Source organism: Malaclemys terrapin, chromosome 3 (assembly GCF_027887155.1).
Source record: "Malaclemys terrapin pileata isolate rMalTer1 chromosome 3, rMalTer1.hap1, whole genome shotgun sequence".
Classification (NCBI taxonomy): domain Eukaryota; kingdom Metazoa; phylum Chordata; order Testudines; family Emydidae; genus Malaclemys; species Malaclemys terrapin.
In genome coordinates this window covers 190,530,733-190,551,841 of record NC_071507.1, presented here as the reverse complement: position 1 = coordinate 190,551,841, position 21,109 = coordinate 190,530,733, and the positions used below count along the sequence as shown (strand labels likewise).

At 46.1% G+C, this 21,109-nt stretch overlaps 1 protein-coding gene across 1 annotated transcript in view; it reads right to left on the bottom strand.

Moving 5' to 3' along the window:
- Positions 1-2,247: 2,247 nt before the first annotated feature.
- The window catches only part of FKBP1B (FKBP prolyl isomerase 1B), a 57,151-nt gene continuing 38,289 nt past the window's right edge, over positions 2,248-21,109 (bottom strand). Inside the window, exons 3-4 of the mRNA XM_054022961.1 lie at positions 7,912-8,024; positions 2,248-2,921 (exon numbers count right to left, since the gene is read on the bottom strand). Coding sequence (XP_053878936.1) covers positions 2,793-2,921; positions 7,912-8,024 — 242 coding nt within the window. The 3' untranslated portion in view covers positions 2,248-2,792. The remainder of the gene's footprint in view (positions 2,922-7,911; positions 8,025-21,109) is intronic.

The following is a 21,109-nucleotide window of genomic DNA, read 5'->3' as shown; positions in this document are numbered from 1 at the left end:
AGATATATTGAAATTGGAAAAGGTTCGGAAAAGGGCAACAAAAATGATTAAGAGTATGGAACAGTTTCCATATGAGGAGAGATTAATGATTGCGACTTTTCAGCTTGGAAAATAGATGACTGAGGGGGGATATGATAGAGGTCTATAAAATCATGACTGGTGTGAAGAAAGTAAATAAGGAAGAACTAAAGGGGTCACCAAATGAAATTAATAGGCAGCAGGTTTAAAACAAACAAAAGGAAGTATTTGTGGAACTCCTTGCCAAAAGATGGTGTGAAGGCCAAGACTATAACAGGGTTCAAAAAAGAACTAGATAAATTCATGAGATAGGTCCATCAACGGCTATTAGCCAGGATGGGCAGGGATGGAGTCCCTAGCCTCTGATTGCCAGAAGCTGAGCATCAGTGACAGGGGATAGATCACTTGATGGTTATCTGGTCTGTTCATTCCCTCTGGGGTACCTGGCTTTGGCCACTGTCGGAAGACAAGACCCTGGGATAGATGGACCTTTGATCTGACCCAGTATGGCCGTTCTTCTGAGAAAAAGAGAGAGACTTATAGGGGCTAGTGTACAGATTGCAGGGTTCGATTTTTCATGCTGGATTTATATTCATTCATCTGGAGTTATCAGCCCACTGATTGTTTTCTTTCTAGTATTGTAGTCTGGGTTATTTTACATTCAAAATTCTATTCTAATTTTAATTTTCTTACAAAGAACCACACACACATGCATGCACACAAAACCAAAACCCACCACTAGCAATTGTAGTAAATTCTTCAGTTAAAAATCCAGCAGTATAGTTGGAAATATGTACAGGTATTTTTGAGCATGTTTTGAAAATAAGACTAAACACCAACACCTTAACAATGCCCATTTCCTTGGCTGTGCCATAGAAAAAATATGTCTGTTTGTACTAATAACAATAAGAAGCTAGTGACGTTACCCATCAAGCCCAGCATACCAGGAATTAGTTTAGGATGAGGCAGAATAATTATATGAGGAAGGCAGTTAGCCAGTGTTAAAACTCCTGGGGCGTGAGGGAAGCTATTGCTGATTTGGGCAAGTGACAAGTGTTCCATGCCTCAGTTTACCCAAACTGATTTGCCAAATGCACAGGGATGTTATGATATATAATTATTGTTAGTAAATTGCTGTGATGTCAATGTATGAAAGGCTTAGACAGACCTGTCAGCTGGTCACCTTTGCCTGGAATCAATGTGTCATGTTGCATTGGAATTAGTTTTGATGAAGGTATTTTTTTTTTCTCAGCCTTAGCAGTGTTCTACATTATTATCAAGATGAAACCAAACAGTGAGACATCTTTCTGACGAGTGCCATCTCAGGGATGGGCAGGAAAGGGACAAACAGTAGCATGTAAACGGAGCTATTGGATAGGGACTTGTGCCATGGGATGGGGTTGGAGTATGTGTCACTGTTAGATGGTTTGGAGGCGAACATGTCACCGGGCCAGGGGGAGGACTCAAGGAAGAATGGGTTGGACATGGATTAGGTTAACTACTTACGTGTTGGTGGGGGCAGCTGGTCTGATTACTTTGTGGTATTCTAGAGCTTCCTGTAGGTAGTCCAAGGGGAGAAGTCTGATGGAAAAGGAGGCTAAACCACAGAGTGCTTCATAAAGAGATATGCAGGTTCCCAGCGAGTTCTTCCAGTAATCCTGAGGCCGTGGGGATTTGGTGGTCAGGCATCTCCATGCAGATTTTCAAAAACACTCAGCATTGGCCTAACTCAGCTCCCACTGAAATCAGCGGTAAAACTCCCACGGACTTCAATAGGAGTAGAATTAGGCTGACACATTAGCTTCTCAAAGGTATTTAGTTGCCTGGCTCCCACTGAAATATGGGGCTGAGTGCTTTTGAAAAATCCAACCCATGGTCCATGGTCTCTTTTCTGGCCAGGACTGAGGGGCACTGAGCTGCACAAAGTCTGTTTGATTGGTCTGGGAGCTGGAGAGCCAGAACAAGCAGAAAGTCTGTCCAGCAGCCTCAAAGAACCCGCTTTATATTCATTATAGCGTGGACCTGTTTCTTCTTGAGCCCACAGGTCTCCACAGTGACACCAGTCCGGTTTGTAATTTTTAACAGTATTCTAACATGCCATAAGCATATTTTATACAAGAAAAGAAATCATTAACAAACCAGAAGATCAGTCAGTAGTTTCTAGAAGAACTTTTATATTAGAAAAAATGCCCATCTACATTAAAAGTGAAGGACAAGAAACAGCGCAGAAATGGTAAAGTATCAAGATTTTATTGTTTCCATATTTTTTTAAATTTTCAAATGAGACATTTGTTTAAAACGGCCGCGAGCAAGCACGTACAAGTTGAGAGAAAAGTGGCAGCGCAGGTAACTCCGTTTGGCTAATGCCCCTTCATGTACGAGATGTACATTTGATTTCTGAGCACCTTTTGTTTGTCTTGGTTTGTGTACAGTAAGGCAGTGGTTTTTCCATAAGGAATATATATATATATATATATATTTAATTATCATTGTGAATTTTAATCACATGCAAATTAAATGAAATGTACAACTCAAAAATGTTACAACGGTGGAAATTTTTCTCAGAGCAAAGAAGCTTCTAATAGAAGACAAATATGGACACAACAATTTTAAAAAAGAGGGAAAGGAATAAACAACCTAAGGGCAGGCTCTATTGGCATGACAGCTCAAGCAGGGAAGATTGCGATTCCAGTGCGGCCTCCTCTTACCGTAGGGAAGGGGAAAAGAATGGATGATTATCAGCAGAAGTCTTCACCCGGCTCCCATGAAAGGCTTTACTCTAACCTGAGCAGCTCCACGTCGAAGATGAGGGTAGCATTGGGAGGGATGACTCCAGGATGGCCTGTGGCTCCATACGCCATGTCAGGCGTACAGGTTAGCTTTGCTCTTTGTCCTAAGCTCATCTAGTGTTTGGGAGTTGGAGAGGGGGAGGGAGAAGGGGAAAGAATGTGTTAGGAGAAATACAATAGTAAAGTCACTAAGAGGCAAATTTGCAAAGTCAGTGAGAGTTTGGCCCCTAACTCGCTTGATGCTTTTGTAAATCTCACTAAGTCCTATTTGCATCTTTAGGCCCCAAATACCTGTATAAATCTGGTCCCAACAATTTAGCCTCAGATCTCCTGGCTCCCAGTCCTGTTCCTTTACCACTGGATAACGGCCTCTCATTGGCAATATCTAATAATCCTCTAGTGCCAGTTTTGTAACCCGACAGAATACCCTTTTGTGCCAGCGTAGACCTACATTATTTCTTTATTAAGGCCTCTTCTGAGCTGCAGAGCTCTTGCAAAACCTGACTGCAGTGGGAGTTATGGATATCTGACAAGTCACAAGAGGCTCTCAACACTTAACAGGATCAAGGCTCTGGATTCAGAAAGGCTCCAACTCAGTAAGACACGTAAGCATGTGCTTAAATTGACTGGGATGCATGTGGAGAAGTGCTTTGCTGAAGCCAACATGTGATTTCCAGAGTGCTTTGCATCTCCCATTTTCGTCGACATCATTGTCTTCAATGTTCAGTCCATTAACCTCTCTGCCTGTTTCCCCGTCTATCCAATGGGGATAATGCTACCAACCGCCCTCATAAGTGTGTTCCAAGGTTTAATGTGTTCATGTTCCCAAGGCACTTTAAGATCCTGAGCTGGAAGGTGTTGTCAAAGTGTTCAATAATTATTATTAATTCTTAGTGTAACAATCCACTAGGTGGAGCTAGAGGCTAATTTTTTTCTAGGCAGATTATTGAAAAGGATTTAGGCTACATAATTAATTTAGGGAAGGTAGTCGGGGTGTTCTGGGAGGTTATAAATTGACTTATTTGGAATCACTGCCAGAGCTTTAGCTGAGTCGGCTTCTAACAGGGATAAATCTGTTCCCCTTTTTGACCTTAAATGGTCTTTCAGATTCATGCTATTTTTGGGACCCCATCATGAGTTTTCATACTAGTCCCAGGACTAAGCATATACACATATCGTCTCTCTGTGCCAACATCCACATCACTAAACAAAAATCATGGCACTTACAGGACATTTGCAAACCACCACATTATTCACTCTGTTTGTGTGTTATTTCCCTTCCCTCCAACCATTTGCTGATTTGTCTAGTTCAGGGGTTCTCAAACTTCATTGCATCGCAACACCCTTTCGACAATAAAAATTACTACATGTCCTCAGGAGGGGGGACCGAAGCCTGAGCCAGCCCGAGCCCCAGGGAAGGAGGAGGGGCAAAGCCAAAGCCCAAGGGCTTCAGTCCCAGGCAGGGGCCTGTAATCTGAGTCCCGAAGCCCAGGGCTAAAGCCTTCAGGCTTCGGCCCCAGGCGGTGGTGCTTGGGCTTCAGCTTTGGCCCCAGACCCCAGCAAGTCTAAGCTAGCACTGGGGACTCCATTAACATGGGGTCACAACCCACAGTTTGAGAACCGCTGGTCTAGTTAGTTCTTCAGGGACCGTCATTTATTCTATGTTTGTACAGAGGAATCCTGATCTTATCTCTAGGTTCTACCATAATACAAATAATACATTTTACTACTATTACTAAAGCATGCAGCTTGAATGGTAGGGAGAACTGAACATCTGGGATTCCTAGAATGAACTCGTATCCTCAAGGCATTTATGATTTAAGAGATGGGAGTAATGTGGTTAGGAACCGGATTCTTGTCCATTCGTATCTGAAACAGCACAGTGGTAGGTTTGTACTAGCATCTGGATTGTTTCTTATTTGCCCTGTTCCCCCACCTTGTTTTATGCATTAGTAACAAACTCAAGCAAATCCATCATCCAGTCTGACCTTTGGGACCCAGAAATGTGCTGTTGCAGTGAGTTCGCACCCTGGCCTTGTTAGCTCTGTATATCAAACATAGCTCAGCTTCACTCTCTGTGTAGAGTGGCACTGCAGCTAAGGTGCCTATGGGAAACATGCATTATATTAAAATAGATTGCATTTGGGTTTTATTGGGATGACACTGTAGCGAGGAGGCATGGCCTCCCTCAGAATCTGACAGGCAGGGACCACAACACGCCCCCTGGTGGGCTGAACCAGGAGAGCCACGTCCGCCCCGCCAGAAGCGGAAGGGCAGGACAGGAAGGGGAAGTACAAATGGCAGGCCCTGCAGCTCAGATGGTCTGGAGCCACCACAGGAGATGGATGCATCCTGCCTGCTGCTGGAGCCTGCAGAGGAGCTGCTGGGGCTGTCTCCTGAGGACTGGCTAGAGCTCCCAGGATCGCTGGCTGACCAAGATGCTGAACAGTTGCCAGGGCTGCCACCTAAGGACTGGCTGGATCTCCCCAGGCTGCCGGCCACCCAAGATGCCGAGGAGCTTCCGGGGCTGCCGCCAATGGACTGGCCAGAGCTCCTCGAGACGACAGATGCAGATACACCCGAGGGGGAGAGTAGGAAGCAGCCCAGGGAAACCAGGCAACAGTCTGGTTGGGAGCTGGCCTTATACAAGGTCAGCGTGTTGCGAGTGGATCCCCGCTGGCCCAGTGGCGGATCACACTGCCGTTGTTAGGGTCCTGGGCTGGGATGTGGTAGAGTTGGGCGGGCCTGAGTCCCCCCTGCCACCCCACCCCTGGGGTGGCACTACTCCCCCTCTTTAGACCAGGAGGCCTGCACTCTTCAGGCATGCCTGCCTGAGCCCCCTAGACTGTTATTGGTGTTCAGGCTTGCCTGAGCCCCTAAACCAGTGGTGGGCAACCTGCGGCCTGTGGACCGCACGCAACCATAGGTGCCGACTTCTGCTGGCACCGGTGGGTGTTCAACCCCCCCTCTGCTCCCAGCCCCCTCCCGCCCCTGCCCTGCCCCCGTTCCAACCCCTTCCCCAAAGTCCCCATCCCAACTCCATCCCCCCACCCCTATTCCAACCCCTTCCCCAAATCCCCGGCCCCTCCTCTTCCCCGCCTCCTCCCCTGAGCACACCGCGTTCCCGCTCCTCTCCCTTCCCTCCCGGAGCTTGTTACGCCGCGAAACAGCTGTTTTGCAGAGGCAAGTGCTGGGAGGTAGGTGAGAAGTGGGGACGCAGTGCGCTCAGGAGAGGAGGCAGAGGTGATGTGGGGGGGAGGGGAACTTGGCTGCCGGTGGGTGCAGAGCACCCACTAATTTTTCCCCATGGGTGCTCCAGCCCCGGAGCACCCACAGAGTCAGCACCTATGCATGCAGCACATCAGGGTAATCTGCTGGCGGGCCACCAGACAGTTTGTTTACATTTGCACAGCCGCCCGCAGCTGTCAGTGGCCGCAGTTCGCCGTTCCTGGCCAATGAGAGTTGCGGGAAGCGGTGCGGGCCACTGGGAGCTGCGGGCGGCCGTGCAAATGTAAACAAACTGTCTGGTGGCCCGCCAGCGAATTACCCTGATGGGCCGCATGCAGCCCGCAGCCCACAGGTTGCCCACCACTGCCCTAGACTCTCTAGATGCTCACCCTTACCTGAGCCTCTCGACTTTATGGTGCTCACCCCTACTGGGGCTCATAGACTGCATAGCCATGCTGCCCAGATTGCAAGCAAGAGCCCTCTCATTGCTTTGCTGCCCCTCCCTGACTGGGTCTGGGGCTCATAGACGGAGCATTAGATGAGCTTACTCCCCGCTTTGAGCACCTTTACAGGTATGCGACAGCGAGGAGGTGTGGCCTCCCTCAGAGACTGACAGAGAGGGACGGCCATGCAGCCTCCAGACACTGAAGCCTTAATGACTTGAGGGCAGCTTCCTTTTCCTTGCCCTTGGTTTCACATTGATCATTGAACATTACATTGTGCAGTCATGAGTGGAATGTCATAGAGACTTAACAGCACAGTTCTGTATCCTATTCAGTGAGGGTCAAATTCAGTGGAAGCAGGGCTGGTGCAAAGAAGTTTCGCGCCCTAGGCAAAACTTCCACCTTGCGCCCCCCCCATCCCTGCGGCAGCTCCCCGCCCCCCCCCCCCGCCCTGAGGCACCCCCTGCGGCAGCTCCCCGGCCCTGGGATCCGTGCAGCAGCTCTGACCCGGGGAACCCCTGGGCTGCCGGCGGCGCACTGACCCAGGGGAACCCCTGGGCTGCCGGCGGCGCGCTGACCCGGGGAACCCCTGGGCTGCCGGCAGCGCACTGACCCAGGGGAACCCCTGGGCTGCCGGCAGCGCACTGACCCAGGGGAACCCCTGGGCTGCCGGCGGCGCGCTGACCCGGGGAACCCCTGGGCTGCCGGCAGCGCACTGACCCAGGGGAACCCCTGGGCTGCCGGCAGCGCATTGACCCAGGGGAACCCCTGGGCTGCCGGCGGCGCGCTGACCCAGGGGAACCCCTGGGCTGCCCGCCGGCGGCTCAGACTCCCTCTCCCTCCCAGCGCAGCGGCCGCTGTAAAAAAAAAAAAAAATTGGGGGCGCCGCTTTTTGGTGCCCCCAAATCTTGGCGCCCTAAGCAACCGCCTAGTTGGCCTAAATGGTAGCACCGGCCCTGAGTGGAAGGCATCAAATGCAGCAGGACTAGCCTTCTACTGTTCAACTGCATGGATGCTGCTCCATGACACACTACCATGCTGGATCATTGTAGGGGCTGGGTGGGTTGCACTGACGAGGTGGATCTATAAGCCAACCCTCCGCTCACCTTGTAGAAGGGGAGCTCAGGAGGTTGTGGATGCTGAGTGATTTACAGACAGGAGAGGATTCCATTCTCCACAACCCACCCGGAGAAGCATGTGCAAAGCCAAGCCATCATGATCAACCCCTGAGTTCTGGCCATCGCAATTAGGATAATCAATGGAGGACTAAGAAATTTTACATTAGTATGCACCTCACCATCAGAAAAAACACCCAGGATTATAGACTGTGATTTTCACTTGCTTACCCTGATGTTAAACCATCATTATTGTACTGAACATGCCGGCATGCACTCCAGCTAAATTGAAATTCAGCCAGCATCATCCTTCTGTACCTGTGCAGCTCCTTCCTCAAATCCTTTAATGACTTCTTGTCTGCCGATCTTGAACCTGAAAGGCTTGTTTCGGTCTCTGGAGGAATCAAACTTCTTTCCATTCTGTAGCATCCCTGCCAAAACAACACAAACGATTTCAGTTCCAACTAAGCTTGAAGTTAAGTGCTGAGGGGATGGAATGAAGACTGATGTGTTGGTCAGATCAATCATATATTTCCTTTAAAAAAAAAAAAAAGGCCAATCCAAGCTTTATAAGGCAAGAGACCCTCACCCAGAGGCATCACAGGTTCTAACAGGAAGTAACTGATTGTAGAACTATATTGTAATGATTTGTATTGAGTAGCAGCTAGAAAACCCAACCAAGACTGGGGCCCCTGTTGTGCTAGGCACTGTACAAACACACCTAAAGCTAAATAGCCTTTACAAGCTAAATAGCCAAGGGGACAAAGAGTGGGCAGGAAACACAGGCACAGAGTGGGGAAGCCATTTGCCCAAGGTCAGAGTGCGGGTCTGTGGCAGATCTAAGATAAGAGCCCAGATCTCCTGTCGCCCAGTCCAATGACCTCATCCCTAGAGCGGGGGTTCTCAAACTTTGTCCCTAAGCTACGAAACGAAAGCAATTGCGCCTCCTCATAGCTTCCAAAGGCAACACGAGGAACTGAACGTCCTACACTCCACAGAATACGAGTAATAAAGTAAAAGGGCTTTGAGCAATAGAGCTATAATAAGGTCATAAAGCGCCTCCTGCGTTAACTCACACTTCTGTTCAAAGCCCACACATAGCAACAGCTAAATAACACTGCCCGGACATTAGGTAAACTCATTAGGGAACTCATACCACCAAACAATTATCAGTTGTGTCAGTAGCCACCACTCCTACCTTATCGGTGGGGGGAATGAGCTTGTTTCCACAAAGTAGTTGCATTTGACACCTTGTCCCCATCCCCAGATCTCACGGGCCCTGGGATGAGGAGATGGGCTCATGGGTGCTGGGCTCACAGGCAGGGAGTGGGGCCCTCCTTTAGTTCAGGTGCCTCACAGGTGGGGTCAGTGGGGTTCCAGGGCAGGGGGCAAAGCAGGGGAGTCAGAGCATGGCAATCACTGGTCCACCAGCACTGTGAGCTCCATGTAGGTCCGGTGCAGCAGGACGTGGGTGCGACGCTGGTAGCCACCGCTGTTGTGATCCCCAGGGCAGGGGGAGCTGGGGTCAAGATGGTACCGCCAGCAGCTGGGACCAGCTGGTTACTTTTGAGTGTGTCACCTCTGGCAGGAAATGCACAGGCCCCAGCTCCCCCTGGGACCTGACCTGACCACCCACAGAGACTCCACACCCATGGCAGCTGTGACATTTTTGGTGTTAACCAAGGTGTCTGGGGGTGAATCACTACCACCTGCTTACAGCGTGAGGGAGTCTTGTCTGTGCCCACTGTGGGGCATTCTCCCAAAGTTTCCAGCTGCAGGCAACACACGCACTCCACTCTGTGCTCCATAAACCCCGCTCTTTCCCTCTGCAGGCTAGTCATTTGCACACCCCACCTTGTACACTAGAGCACCCAGTCCCTTGTCTCCTGGACAGCCACAATGTACACCGATTCGCCGTCTCCATGGAAGCCATGCACCCCAGTTTACTGGCTTCACCTCGGTTCAACACTCGACTTAGCACAAGACACCAGACGTGTCTATAGTACAACCAAATAAAAGTTTAGCTAACAAAGCTTGTGTTAAAGATTCAAATAAGAGGATTGGAAACAAGAGTTACAGGTAAAAGAAAAATATCAAATGCATTCTAGAGCCTATACTTATTAACAAGTTCCTTTCCTGTCCAGTAAGATATTTCTCACCCAATGGTCAGTCCTTGCAGCACTTGTCCAGTCCAGAAAGCTGGGATCACTTTTCAGGAGACACTCCACTGGCACAGTGTCACCTCCCTAGTGTGGATGTCGACTGTTGTCAGTGTTGACTGAGTCAGTTCTGAGACCCACCCTGCCACAGGTGACAAGTTTCACCTCCACCAGTTTTGGAAACCAACATTCTCATGTTACATGTCTCTAAAAATGGTTTCCACCCTGCTAGTTCTTAGTTTTGGGTATAGACCACACACAAAGAGACCCCCTTCAGCGAAATAGCAAGAAGATGGTGGGACGCAGCTGTAATATACCTGCCAGGGCACACCTGTGCCACAACAGCTCTCTGGTGTGCGCGGCCATGCTCCGGCACCAGGGCACAAGGAGGAAGGTGGTGCCAAGAGCTCCCGCAGAGCTCAGAGCCTACTTTGCACAGGGGCCACCACCTGATGGAGGCACCAAACTGGAAATGAACAGCAGTGGTGGAAAGGTTCTCTTTCTGGTTCAGCCCTGCTCCCCAGGGACAAGTGGCAGCTCAGTAATGCAGGAGGTGCGGGGGCTAGAGCACCACATTCCAAGTGGCAGCCAATCTTTCCCAGGAAGGAACGGGGCCCCCCTTCAACAGAAAGTCCTGTCTGTTTGCTGGATGAGAAAGAAGGCCCTGAGTCAGTTTAAACTCAGGCTATTTATCCAAAAGCCCTTTCTTTGTCTGTTGGCCTCTGGAGAATCCAGTTTGAACTAATATAGGTATATCTCTCCACTGGATGGTACTTCTCTGGAGATGCTACAACCTGAGTGAATTTGCCTAATCACCGTCAACCCTGCCTCATTGTTCTTAGTTCCTGGAGGAGCTGAGGTCATCCTCTCCCATGGGATTACACACAATCCCTGGCCCACAATGATACATAAACTTAATACAGTCAGATCTCCCCAAAGATATTGCAGGAAATTGCCACATCTGCCAAACTTACACCATTTAAAATCTACACAATCCCTACAATAAAACAACAAATAAATTAAGCAATTGAAATATTCATAAACACCACCAAGATTATTATCACATGCAACTATAGATAATTCACTAACCCTCTCAAAACTGTTGTTTCTTCAGTCTCAAATCACCCTCTTCCCAAAAATCGCAAGGGTCGGGGGGTGGGGAGGGCAATATTATAGCAATGGTAGGTCAAGTACATAGTGTTTCTCTTAAGGTACAATGTTAACAGCATAACTACTAATAAAAAATACTATGTGTAGCATATGCAGTATAGATAGCCAGGTTAATGTTGCTATGTGTGGTCCTGATCTAAAACCCAGTTAAATCAATGGGTGTCCTTTCATTGACTTCAGCGGCCTTTGAATTAGGACAGTGTTTTTCAACCCACGGTCAGCAGGCAATTGAGAATCCACAGACTATGTCCAAGGGGTCCATGAAAAATTGTTGTTACCATATAACAGTTTTCAACCAGTGGTCTGTGGACCGCTGGGGATCCACAGACTATGTCTAAGATTTCCAAAGGGGTCCACATCTCTAGTTGAAATTTTTTAGCAGTCCGTAAATGAAAAAAAATGAAAACCAATGAATTAGGGTGTATATTACATTTTATTGTAGTGCCGCAAACCTTCTGCCACAGGAACCTTGAGCCAAATTTGCTGTCAGTTAAATCTGTGTAAATAGGGAGCAATTCTGTTGACTTGTTAGTGCAACTGGGATTATTTAGTCTGCAGAAGAGAAGAATGAGGGGGGATTTGATAGCTGCTTTCAACTACCTGAAAGTGGGTTCCAAAGGGGATGGATCTAGACTGTTCTCAGTGGTAGCAGATGACAGAACAAGGAGTAATGGTCTCAAGTTGCAGTGGGGGAGGTTTAGGTTGGATATTAGGAAAAACTTTTTCACTAGGAGGGTGGTGAAACACTGGAATGGGTTATCTACAGAGGTGGTGGAATCTCCTTCCTTAGACAATGACAGGTTTCAGAGTAGCAGCCGTGTTAGTCTGTATCCGCAAAAAGAAGAACAGGAGTACTTGTGGCACCTTAGAGACTAACAAATTTATTAGAGCATAAGCTTTCGTGGACTACAGCCCACTTATGCATCCGAAGAAGTGGGCTGTAGTCCACGAAAGCTTATGCTCTAATAAATTTGTTAGTCTCTAAGGTGCCACAAGTACTCCTGTTCTTCTCCTTCCTTAGAGGTTTTTAAGGCCCGGCTTGACAAAGCCCTGGCTGGGATGATTTAGTTGGAGATTGGTCCTGCTTTGAGCAGGGGGTTGGACTAGATGACCTCTTGAGGTCCCTTCCAACCCTGATATTCTATGATTCTATGAAATCTGCACCATAGTAACTGACAAAAAAATTGCCCCCTTGTATGTAGCAGTAATTCAAATTATTAGAACTGGTTGCAGAAATTTAGAGAGAACCATATTCCATTCCACCAAGAACTAAGCAGTTCAAGTGTGCATCAGTGCTGGACAGGAGGATCGAAGCAGCAGTTAACTTTTTTGCTTTTTCTTCTTCTTCTTTTCTTTTTGGCAAGCTCAGTCAGTATCTTGTACTTGTTCCCAGAGAAATAACCAAAGGGCACAAAGTGCTCACATGCATGCGGGTAGCGAGATCACTCATCTGCCCCCACTCATCTTACACCTTCGTTCGCCAGGTCATCATCACTGCAAAAGTACAGTTCACATAGATTCACAGCGAGGAATTTTTCACTGTGTCAGGCAAGAGCACTACCTGCTCCCCAGTAAACAACAGATTAAGCTCAGCATCTTCTTTCTTCTCTTGCCCAGGGGGAAGGACTATATAGTGGGTACATTCATACCTCTCAGTGTCCCTAATCTCAGTCCCAAAGTTACCTCAGTTCCACCCAAACTTCATGACCCCTCACTTTTTAACTGCTGAAACAGTGCACCCCTAAGGCTTTATGGAAATATGCTTATGAATGTATATATGACATAACTGGAATATGTTTTATGCTACATATGCCATATAACATATCTCTGTAAAGGTTATGATCTCCTGAATGTATTCATCCTATTTGAATGCATGTGTCATTGTTGTATTCGAAGTTATGAATATTGGCTGTGTACTTGCTTGATTTCTAAGTAGCCTTACTAAAGCATTTGGTCAGCTTCTTGAGAAAGGAATGTGCAAATTAAGTGCCCAATCAAGAAACACTTAAAGGACAATGAATTTTGGCAGGCTCCAATCCACATAAGGAGTCTACCTGAGGACGTTCAGGGTAGCATGTAAACAGTGGCTGCCTATTGTATTAGACATAGACTTGCATGTTCTATTTTATTTTGCTTGGTAATTCACTTTGTTCTGTCTGTTACTACTTGGAACCACTTAAATCCTACTTTCTGCATTTAATAAAATCATTTTTTACTTATTAATTAACTCAGAGTATGTATTAATACCTGGGGGGGGAGGGGGGCAAACAGCTGTGCATATCTCTCTATCAGTGTTATAGAGGGCGAACAATTTATGAGTTTACCCTGCATAAGCTTTATACAGTGTAAAATGGATTTATTTGGATTTAGACCCCATTGGGAGTTGGGCATCTGAGTGTTAAAGACAGGAACACTTCTCAAGTTGCTTTCAGTTAAGTCTCAGCTTTGGGGTATGTGGTTCAGACTTTGGGTCTGTGTTGGAGCAGACTGGCGTGTCTGGTTCAACAAGACAGGGTGCTGGAGTTCAAAGCTGGCAGGGAAAGCAGGGGCAGAAGTAGTCTTGGCACATCAGTTGGCAGCCCCCAGGGGGTTTCTGTGATCCAACCCATCACACAGAGGTTACAGCAAAAGTCTTACAAACACTAATGGGAGGAATCCCACAGAATTTCAAATTTTCTGCATGAATAATTTCTTGTGCCCCTCACTGTGGGTCTTTGTCACACATTGATTCTGTCCCATATTTGGGCTTTGGCAGTTGGAGAGCATGGCTGTTTAGGAGACAGTGAGGGGAGAATGCTTGTGGGAAGGACAGGCTCCACACCCAGAGGTGTAGTCCGGATATGAACCCCAACCTGAGAAGCTTTCTATTTCTTTCCCTGCATAGGTTAACATAGGTTTACCCCCTAGGAATAAACATGATCTTTTGTTGAAAAAGATTTGCTGACTGTGACTGTATTTTTCACCACTGAGTCATTCCACCAGTTTATAGTCACCTAAGAAAAGTTCCTAAGTATTTCTGAGAGAATTTTAGCACAAGAGAGATGGTGATTGGGGAGACGTGTATTGGCATTTGGTGCCATGACAGACAATTACTAACTCAAATTACAGGAGAGGTAAAGACTGATAGTTACTTTTGAGCTTCTGTTGCCACTATATATTTCAATCAGGGTCGATATTTAAAAGGCAAATGCAGGCAGCTTAGCTCCTTTCCTTTCCTTTCCTTTCCTTTCCTTTCCGTTCTGTATTATATATACTGAATATAGAGAGAGAGCAACACAATTAATTATTTAATATGCAGCTGACATTGGCCAACAGGGACACAATAGACAACTATTCAATAATGCATTACAGTACGCCATATATCAGCGTTATGTACAACCACAAGGCAAAATGACTGAGCCTTGCATGTTGGGTGGCTTCACAGTCAAGGGAATGACATGCAAATGTCTAGTTCATTCCATAGGAAGACATTATTCTGTCTTAACTGCTTTATAGATTTGTATATTTTCAAAAGGGAAGAAAGCGTAGATTTGGCTTCAAGGCCAAAATGAGTTTCATAGGATTTCCATATCAACCGTAAGGACAGCTACAGATCCTCTACTGCCCCCTGGCCTAAAATTAAGACATTGTTTTGGGGCCTAATTCTGCTACCCGTACTCTCGCTGAGTAGTGCATTACTCCATGAGCAGTCCCATTACAATCAATGGGATGACTTACAGAGTAAGGTACTACTTTATGGGAATAAGGGTGTTTTAATTGGGCCATTACTGGGCATGCTACGAAACCATGCAATAAATTTTTATTCAATATTTTACACAGCATGTACAGCCATGGAAATAGTTTGCATCTACCCAATAAATATCAAATATACCATTGTAGCAGATTACACAGTAATATACTATATTATATTGGGGAAGGGCTCTGTGTTCCAGATCCTTGGCTGTGGCGGAGGAATACAAAGTACAATTGAGGAGTGTGGCGGGGATTCAAGGTGAGACTACCCAAGGAGTGAGGTACTGCACCATGTGAATGTGAGTAGCAGAACCTGGCCCAAAGAAAGGAAACACCTCTAATGTCTAATCAAACAAGATAAAATAACAATATAATCAGGCATCCTCTTCCTTCTCAGTCTCCCTATCCCACCATCATGCACACATTAATCACTCCGATCTTCCTCCTGTCCGAAGATGCACATGCCTGCAACTGAGGTATCCTGCCAACGGACTTGACTTTGTGTCATAGGTTCACCATTATGGTACATGTGTGTGTGAGTGTGAACACGTGAGTGAGCATCTCCAGTTACTAATCTTGGTGGATCTACTTCCTAATACAAATTTATAATGATTAATGTCAGATAACCTACAATGACCTTATTGTTCTGGGCAGGATTGGCAACACTTTGGTCTACCAAATCTCCTTCTCACACTGGCTGCACTCCCTTCTGAATACAGGCTGTGTTGAAAGCTTCACTTGGCAACTTCGCACACTGGATTCCCTTGGCCAAAGCTAGTGACAAGCTTCCCAAAGGTTGCGTCTAGGAGGCAGGGTACTGGATTTAGAGGCTGTCTGTATTCAGGGACAATACACTTGACCATGAAAAGAAATATTATTAATGAATTACACCTTAGTGCCAACCTGTTAACATGGTATTTTGACCCTGGGGAGCATTCATTATTTTTAAAATACCCATCTCCCATACCCCAAATGAATGTCTTACGAATACCCTCTTTCCTAGAGCCCCCTTGCTGATAAGTTCTTTGTCACATTCAATTTACTTTATGCACAACATGGTTATGCTTCTAATGTGGAAGATCATCTTACTGAAACCTTATTGCTGTCAAACAGAGCAAGCATCTAACACCTTGCAAAGGATTTAGCAACCACTGAGCTACTAAATATTTGGGTGCAACAGAGAGAAACTCTTTGGAAAGAGCAAGACAAATACATGGGAAGAAAAGAGAGAAACATGTTCGAAAGAAACAACTATGATTTACGAAAAAGGGTGCCGACTGCCTGAGCCATGAAAGAAGACAGTCAATACACCAAGGTCACTAATAATCTAAATAAGTCAGACACAGACAATACAGTTCAAACATGATCTCACACATATATAAAACATGCACAATGCAGAAGTCAAACACTAGTATAATCACCTTGGGCATCCAGCACTTTGATCTGTATTGGGAAATTATCTCAGAAATGTATTTTATTTAAGGGGTCACTGGATAATAGTATTAGCAGGTGTTATGCAATATCCGCTCCCCTGCAAATGTCCTGAAAGTTACTAACACACCATCTCCTCCAGTCACAGATTCCATGTTGGAAAATAAGACATGATATCACTGGCACCAGTGGGATAAGAGCACACAGGACTGCCTGGTGCCTCCCTTAGGGTTCCCAACCCTCCAGGATTGGCCTGGAGTCTCCGGGAATTAAAGATTAATTTTTAATTAAAGATTATGTCCTATGATTAAATCTCCAGGAATACATCCAATCAAAATTGGCAACCCTAGCCACACTTCAGCACAAATATCTGCAGTTTCCAGTGTAGAAGGGTGAAATAGATCACCGCTTTTACGTAAGGCCCTAATAGCCTGGTCACGGATGGACAGAGACGTAAACCTGGGTCAGTGGAACTTGGGCTTGTGGACTCAGTGTTTCCAAACCCACACTTGAGCGTCTGCATTGCATTGTAAACCTGGGCTTACAATTGCTGGAGCCAGCTCTCACAGCCATGCTAACACGTCCATACTGCACTATGCAGACCTTCTGACTTGGGTCTGCGGCTTGACCCAACTGTAACTGCAACCATACTGTAAAATGACGGGTCTAGACCCAAGTCACGGCAGGACTCAGGCTCTGACCCCCTCCCTAGCAGGTTCCTAGGACACAGGCCATGAGAGCTTGCTGACCTGAGTCAGACTGATTTGTGCAAGGCTTGGGCTCAGACCTGAGTCAGAGGGTTTAGTGTACAATGTAGACATCCCTGAGGGTATGTCTATATTCCAATAAAAAACCAGAGCACCGAGTCTCAGAGACCAGGTCAGCTGACTTGGGCTTGCAGGGCTCGGGCTGTGGGACCATAAAACTGCAGTGCAGACATTCTGACTCAAGCCGTAGCCCGGGCTCTGAGACCCCTCTCTTCTCCCACCCCAGGCCCCTTGCAGGGTTTCAGAGCTTGGGCTCCAGCCTGAGCCCGAACATCTACACTGCAATTTTATAGCCCCGGAGCCCAAGCCTTGCGAGTCCAAATCAGCTAACCCGGGCCAGCCGCAGCCATGTTGTGAGTCTTTTATTGAAGCGTAGACATACCTAAGACATCCCGAAGGCTACCCCGTGGGTCACAGGCAGAGTGTGATTTAAAACTCAGGACTTCCTGATTTGCAACCCAAACTTATTCCTCTAGATCATTCTGCCTCAGGTCCTTCAGACTGTCTGTTTGGGGACCTGTTTAGAAGTCACTTACTGCACAGTAATGTGCATACTGACAGTACTCTATAAATAATATGTGATAATGGTTAACTCCAGCCTTTGTGTGAACCCTGCCAAGGGTTTATTAACAAAGTATATACAATATCATCAGCATTTTATGGTCAGAGGTGTCATCCTGCTTTATGACTGCACGTTAGTATATCTACACCCTTTATCTTTGTCATTGGCTCCAACGTTCCAAAGAGCACCTTGGTCACAGTGCGTTATTTTTCCAGATTGTTACAAAATCTATCATCTTTTTTAAAAATATAGGTTATACTGATCAAAGGTGCAAATCTGTTAAACTGTGTATAATTTATTCTTCCCAGCTGCTAGGAACAAGTCTGCTTTCACACAGACTAGTGCTTCCCAATCTTGTTTTCAATGTAAACGGTGCTTCATGTGCTCCAGTGCAGACACCAGCAGAGTTATATATATCCCTCTGCCAGTAAACTCTCAGACTACATGCTGAAATACACCGCTACCTCGATATAGCGCTGTCCTCGGGATCCAAAAAATCTTACCGCGTTATAGGTGAAACCGCGTTATATCGAATTTGCTTTGATCCACCGGAGTGCGCAGGTGGAGCATTGCTTTACTGCGCTGTATCCGAATTCATGTTATATCGGATCGCGTTATATCGGGGTAGAGGTGTACTGTCAGCTGAGACAATCTCCTTATGCCATTTTGACCAGGTTTAACTCAATCCCTGTTGCTGCTGGTAAAGGGCCAGATCTTCAGCTGGTGTAAACTGGCACAGCTCCACTGACTTCAGCAGATTTACACCAGCTGAGGATCTGGCTTAAAGACATTTAAAATTAAAGTGAACCAAGCCCTAGAGAGTATTCTGTAGGGAGCAATCCTGAAAGGAGATGGAATTGTGTGGGACTGTGATCAAAGCACGGGACTGAGAGTCTTAATGACTTGGTTCTGCCATCAACTACCTGTGGGACCTTGACCAAGTAACCAAACCTCAGTTTACCCTTCTATAAAATAGGGATTACTGATTTGACCAAGTCAGACAGTGAATCGGTGGCACAACCAGGAATAACAGTATTAATTATGAGGTTTACCCTAACTCAGGGATCTAGGGGGGCTTAATTGAGGAATACTTCTCAAGTGCCTTCAGAGCTGCAGCTGAAAGGGGCTATAGCAGCATTGATTGTTGTTATAAATAGATCTTCTCCAGCTGTAACTTTTGATTCTAGGATCTTATCAAACTAACTCGGGGAAAAAGTGGCAGCTGTTATCTTGACAGATGGGACCCAGGCACAGCTCTGCAGGACATTAGGGAGTAAGCTCTCTGAAGAACAATAGGAATTTCTAAGTGCTTGTTTCTATTTTCATGTTCTTAACAAGCCACACAGATTTTTCTAGACTAACCAGGAGATCACAAGCAAAGAGAATGAAAAATAAACATTTTAGGGGCAAACTGTTGAGTAGTTTGGGTCCCAAATTTAGGGAGGGGCAAATCTGTAAAGGGGCTTCAATCCAGCCTCTATCTGTTTGTAATTCCCTTTGGAGATTCATAAAATCTAGAGATAGAAAAGACCTGTTGGATCACCCTGTCCCAGATACTACAGGGCTGTTCCCTACAGTCCATTTCGCCAGTGTTTTGACTAGCCTAAAGATCCCAAGCAATAGAGCTTCCACCACTTCCTAGGAGGACTTTTCCACATACGACTACATCTCAGTTAGGAAATTTGCCCTCCGGTTGTGCACACAAATGGGGCTCATATTTGTAATGCTATCATTTGTGCACATATGTCAGAGTGCTCAAAAATAGCGCATGCAAGAGACTGTGTGGACAAAACTGCACAGGTACAAACAGAGGCTATTTTTGAAAATTTGGCTCACTATGAAGAGAAATGTTTGCATGAGAACATTTTATTTTAAACTGATTTTTTTATCTTGACCATGTCCCTTTAATGTGGAAGTGTTTGTATCCAAAAGAAAAAGGAGAATTACAAAATTTACTGTAAAACCATCTTTTAAAAAATTAAAGAATAATCAAAATATATAATATAAATAACTTTACCGTATTTCCTGCAGGTTACTGAAAATCAAAGGCAAGCTATGTTTAATTATCAGAGGTGTAATGTGAATTGGTAAAGACCCAGTCTACAAAAACCCTCTGATCACATTTAAGGACAAACATTGTGACCCCACTGGATAGGAAGTAATAGGTGTTATGTGTAGAAGAGACCCCAACACCTATTTTCAGTAGCTCTTTAAATCCAAAGTTGAGCTGTGATTGATATAACATAGGGGTGACCCTGCATTGTTTAGCCAGGTAAAGCTCCCGTTGACTTCAATAGAAATAAAACGCGAACAATCTGTACCATCATCCTTAGCATCATTTGAAACAAAGGGCATTTGTATGGGAATTCAATTTAGACACTATCAATAGAAGTAATAGCAGGTACAAACAACAAAGACAAAATCACAGCAAATATCTTGGTGGCTTACCAGAGGGGAAAACAGAAACGAACACATGTTGCGAGTGAGCTCAAAAGGAACAATGGGAAAGCATGGCACAAACAGCAGGACTAACACACCAGTTGATGCAGTGGGAGATAGGAAGACTTCAGGCTCCAAAACAAACAATTTATGGATGATGACGTTAAATGAAAATATGAAGGGATGGGGAAATTCTGCATCCACTCACAGGACTGGTTATGGATCAGAGAGTCTTTCACTGATAGGTCACTGATTTTTATCACCCCAGGTTAGTAGAGACTGAAAGTGACTGCCATTTGAAGGTTGTCTGGTGTCCTATATGAAGCAAGTTGGTGATCTCAGTTCCTATCAGACAAGTGTCCGCATGATAAAGGTCACCACACAGTCAGCACTCTTGTCGGTCATCTCAGATTGAGACTGATCTACCCTAGCCCTTTAAGAAGGAACAAGGCCAGTGCCTCTATGAGTGATCAGCTGATCCCAGTTAAGCTTTAAAATAGGGCACCTGGACTTAGAGCCGGAGAGATCAGGTGATGGGGAGCCTGGGTGAGCCAGGAAGGGGCAGTGAGAGTAGACATGGGGCTTTCACTACCTGCTCCCTGGGAATAGGGAGCCCAGTTGATTAAGGTCTGCCTGAGTCCCCTGGGAGGAGCAGTAGAAGGAACCTGAGAACTGTAGAGGGGAAACACCTGAGAGCTGTAGCCCAGGGAACTGTGTTTTTATTGATTTGACCTAAGTTTGGACAACAAAACTGCATAAAAGAGACTGTGAGTAGGGCAGTGAGTCGTGGGGAAGAGCACCCTGTTACAAGCACCTTGTTAGGTACGGGATGGCATTTTTTGGTGGGAAATGCAATATTCTTTTTCAATTTGGGTGTAATGTTTTCTGCCTCTGTTACATAATATAGGCACAATACCTGCATCTTGCAACAACCAGGCTCCTAACCAGTCTTTAGATCCATCTGTTTGAATAAGGAGCTGATTGTTAGGATCACAGAATCCAACTCCTGGTGCATTGCAGGCTGTCATTTTCAGTTGCTGCAGTGTCTTGTCTTGTTATGGTGCCCACTGCCAGATTATGTCATCCTGTAACAACTTCCTCAGGGGATCCATCAAAGCTGCTTCACTTGGGATGTACTATACTAGAAATCCAGCAATCCCTAAAATCCCCTGAAGTGTCGTTTTATCTTGTGGGGGGTTTACATAACCAAAAAGCAATTGGGAAAATCATGCCTAACCCTGGGAGCCAGGAGAGGG